This window comes from Formica exsecta, unplaced genomic scaffold, assembly GCF_003651465.1.
Source record: "Formica exsecta isolate Colony F162 unplaced genomic scaffold, ASM365146v1 scaffold722, whole genome shotgun sequence".
NCBI lineage: Eukaryota > Metazoa > Arthropoda > Insecta > Hymenoptera > Formicidae > Formica > Formica exsecta.
Window position 1 is genome coordinate 25663 of NW_021853488.1, and position 4183 is coordinate 29845.

The window sequence follows — 4183 nt, forward strand, 5'->3', positions numbered from 1 at the left end:
TTAGGCTGCGTTCGGAAACATCACCCGTGTGCACACGAGCATCGTTCTATCTTTGTTTAACTTTTTTACATAACAAATATAGAACGACACTCGTGTGCACACGGGTGATGTTTCCGAACGCAGCCTAAGATATAAAATAATTCGAAAAATACTTAATAAAAAAATATTTTATTATAGTGTTTTGAAAAGCTCTTGAGCTAAGCTACAAGAATATGTAATATAAAATGGGGATTTCCATTTAAGAAATTAAAGATGACCTTCACATGACCTTCAAACGACTATCCGAAGTCGAACTAATGGCACCTTCTTATGTCCCCCTCCGAGTCAAATAACCTTTGTTGGAAACATTTTTTTTTTGAAAATGTATGGTTTTCGAGATATTACAGTGCGAAAGTTAAAATGGGACATTCATATACATATATACATATATATGACTATTTCAATTCTGTCAATCCAAGAAAACCTAACATTTCTTAAAATGATAAAAATGATAAGAATGACAGTAAATTGTAAGTCTAATGTATACATGCATATCACAAAGAATGACTTAGAATCACAAAGAATGACAAAGAATCACGTAGATTGTATTAATTAAGTTTAAAATGTAAACAAAATAATTAATAAAATTTATGCTTTAAATTGACAAATTCGAATAATAGATACACTTTATTTTACATATTTTAAAACAATTTATTTTTATTAAAATTTATTTTCAAAGAGCCATTTTTTTTTATAATTCATAATCCGTAATCTAGTTAAAACAATCTAAAAAGTTAATTGTTAGTTCAAAATATTTGATATAATGTATTTCATATTCCATGTCTCACACAATTAACAAGTTATACAATCGAAAAACGATTGATAATTATTTTTTGAGTTAATTTCACTAATTGCGTTGCAGCATACATGTATATCAGCATATAGTACATATAGTGTGTAGTATGATTAAGAAAGGTTATCTAATCAATTAATACTTCTAGGTATTATGATTTGCAAAGTCATTCGATATTTTGCGCTTGAGATGAATCTTAATGATATAGTTTCCGCAATTCATCGTGACTCATATCCTCGTTCACGCATCTCCTTGCGGTGGCACTTATAAGTTGATCTAACTTGGACCACAGCGGCCAGTATTCTTTCCACTCACATCATTGCAAGTTGGTCGGCTGGAATAGCTACGGATGTGTCAGCTGCTGCAATTACCAATTACGTTACCATCGCATTTAAGTACGTCATATTCGTCGTTTATTTGGATATTGTTTGTCGCGCTAAGTGAAATATTTCAACTATCGTAAGAATAGTAATATTTTGAAAGATAATTTTATCTTTGCATCCTTTTTTGTGAAAGAGGTCACTCAATCAGTCACTTCCTAATGTACGTATACTCCGTTCTTCGAGAGAGAATGTCTTCAATTTTCGTATTTCATGATCAGATCTCTCCGCGGACTTCGTTCACTTGTGGACGAAAAAAATGTAACTCATCAATAGATAATTTATCGAAAATAGTGACCGGTCCGCTAGTGTACAGTGTACACAAACGAAAACATCACGTGATATACACTGACGTCAGTTTGATACATTTATGGTTGTGTGGTATTGCTGGTGAACGGTATTATTCATTTTATTACGTCGCATTAATTCAAATTTGTAATAGTACGCGACGAGTTTCATTTCTATGATATAGTATATTAAGGTGAAGGAATGATTTCTTTATTCTCGTTTGTTTGATTTCAACGTGATAAGTTTGAGCTAAATGCGCATAAAATATTTTTCTTTGTTTAAATTATAATCGGGTACACAAAGACAAATATTTGTGGCATGAGACAGATCGTGAGGTTATGCAATTTATTAAAATCATAAAATAAAATCTTATTTATTATTTATTATTGCTAGTCGTTGGTATTAATTGGTGAGATTTAAATAAAATATAATTTATGCATGACAGTTTCACACACACACATACACACATAGTTTGAGCGCGCTACATTTAACGAAGCTGTATTATTTTGCTTCCTCATAGGAGAAGCTTTGTTTTCACGACAAATTTTTTTTCCAGTTTTCTATATCAATGTCTTTAAAATATTCTAAAACGTCGAAAAATCATATTTTTAAAAATATCTATATGTATATATGTATGTATGTATATACATATGTACGGAATGTACATTGTACAACCTCTAACTTTCGCAATTTTTGAGATATCGAGCTAAATTTTTTTAGATGAATAGGGTATCATTAAAAGATGGTTGGTATTGAATTTGGTGAGGATCGGTGAAAGTGTCCATTTTTTATAAAATTCTAAATTTTTTGAGAAATGTCTGTATACGCTGTAATTTTCGCAAATTTTAAGATATCTTCCTCTATGAGGAAACTAAAATTGAAAAACTCGCTTGCTTTAGGGAGCTTAAGCTTTGTGAGCGAAATAAAATGATGAAGAAACAATGTGCAAATTTCTAATTTGTACAACTTTTATCTTTTTTTTCAATAATTTGAAAACATTTGTTTAGCATCTTTTTCGAAAAAAAATTTTTATATTGCGATCTGTACTTCGATTTTTTATGCATAATCATACATATCCATAGATGAGATAGATAAGAGAGTTACCCATAGATATAAGATCTATGTATGTATTGTATGTACATATACATACATAGATCGTATACATATCTATATAAATGATTTATCGATCATTCTGATATTGATAAAATCTAATTAAAAAATTAATTGTCATAAATTTATATTTCGTTAAATATGTATTTGGCTTATCAAACTTTTTTATTAAATTTTTAATTTTTTCAAACAACCTTTTTTTAATGAAATATTATTTTTTCTTTTTTAGCAAACATCGCTCGAGATAATTGATTGGCAGCTGCAGGACAATGGAATCTTTTGAAATACTGTGCGGTATTGCTGCCGTACTTCTCGCTGTTTATTATTATTTTACATCGACCTTCGATTTTTGGAAGTCACGTGGCATTCGCGGTCCACAACCAATACCGATTTTTGGTAATTTTAAAGATGTTATGCTTAATAAAAAAGCCACAGGTGATTATTTAATGGAAATATACAACAAGTACAAAGATGAATCCATGATTGGAATATTCGCTAGGAAGACACCTGTTCTTATTGTAAAAGATCCAGAATTCATTAAGGATATTCTTATCAAAGATTTTATCAAGTTTGCCGACAGAGGAATTCCTATTAGTGAAAAAGTATGTGCAAATATTTCAAATTGTATAATAATATTTGAATTATATAAATGTGTTTCAATAACTTCGGCACGCTACTATATTTTTCCAATAATTAAGATTATTAAAAATCGTGATATTAGTTTTAAATAGTCTTGAGTTTCTTCTCAATCAAGTTGTTCTAATCCAGCAAAATGTCTTCTTAAATTGAAAAATTTACTCGATTATAATTATGCTCATTATTTTGCAGGTTGACCCACTGTCGCAACATCTTTTCGCTTTGGAGTCTAGAAGATGGCGACCTTTAAGAGTAAAGCTGTCGCCCGTTTTTACGTCCGGCAAACTAAAGGAGATGTTCTCTTTAATATCGGAATGCGCTGAGCATCTTGAACAATACATAGACAAGAAGCAAAAGTAAAAAAGATGAAAGAAACATCTGTAAATTAGAATAATCATAGTCACCACTGTACCGATTCCATTGTATTGTAACATTTTATGACAATATGAATTAATTAATAATTCGTTTTAATTATTTTTAATTTACGTTGTTGCATGCGTGATATGTATATGATATATAATCTGTTTAATTTTAAGTTTCAATTAATAAAGACGATATTAAGTGAGGAAATTAGCGAATAAGAACCAAGGCACGGTTATTGGTGCGCAAATTTTTTGTTGTTTAATTTCATTGATAAGTATGCATTAATTATGTACGTTTTGGACTGTTTTTGTGATTCATAGATAACAATATATAAAAATTAAATTCAAAATTCAAAGTTAAAATCGGTAAGCGATAACCCAAGGAGAACAGAAATTCAAAATGATGTCAATTTGATATCATATTGACCAAATTATGTCATTTTTTTACAATTATTCAAATCTCGATCACAGATGATTTTTAGAAAATATGGTGTACGTTTCTGTATATATATGCTTATTATTATGAAAATGTATGATATAAGAATAGTCACAAAAAAGTCAGGGTGTTTGACTAT

At 29.5% G+C, this 4183-nt stretch overlaps 1 protein-coding gene across 1 annotated transcript; it reads left to right on the top strand.

The window, feature by feature from the left end:
- Positions 1 to 1490: 1490 nt before the first annotated feature.
- LOC115243737 (cytochrome P450 6B2-like) lies at positions 1491 to 3588 on the top strand (the record flags this gene model as incomplete). The annotated part of the gene is made up of 3 exons (XM_029820937.1): positions 1491 to 1609; positions 2840 to 3212; positions 3439 to 3588. Coding segments are annotated over exons 2-3 (483 nt in total), but the record flags the coding sequence as incomplete, so codon positions are not given.
- Positions 3589 to 4183: the final 595 nt, after the last annotated feature.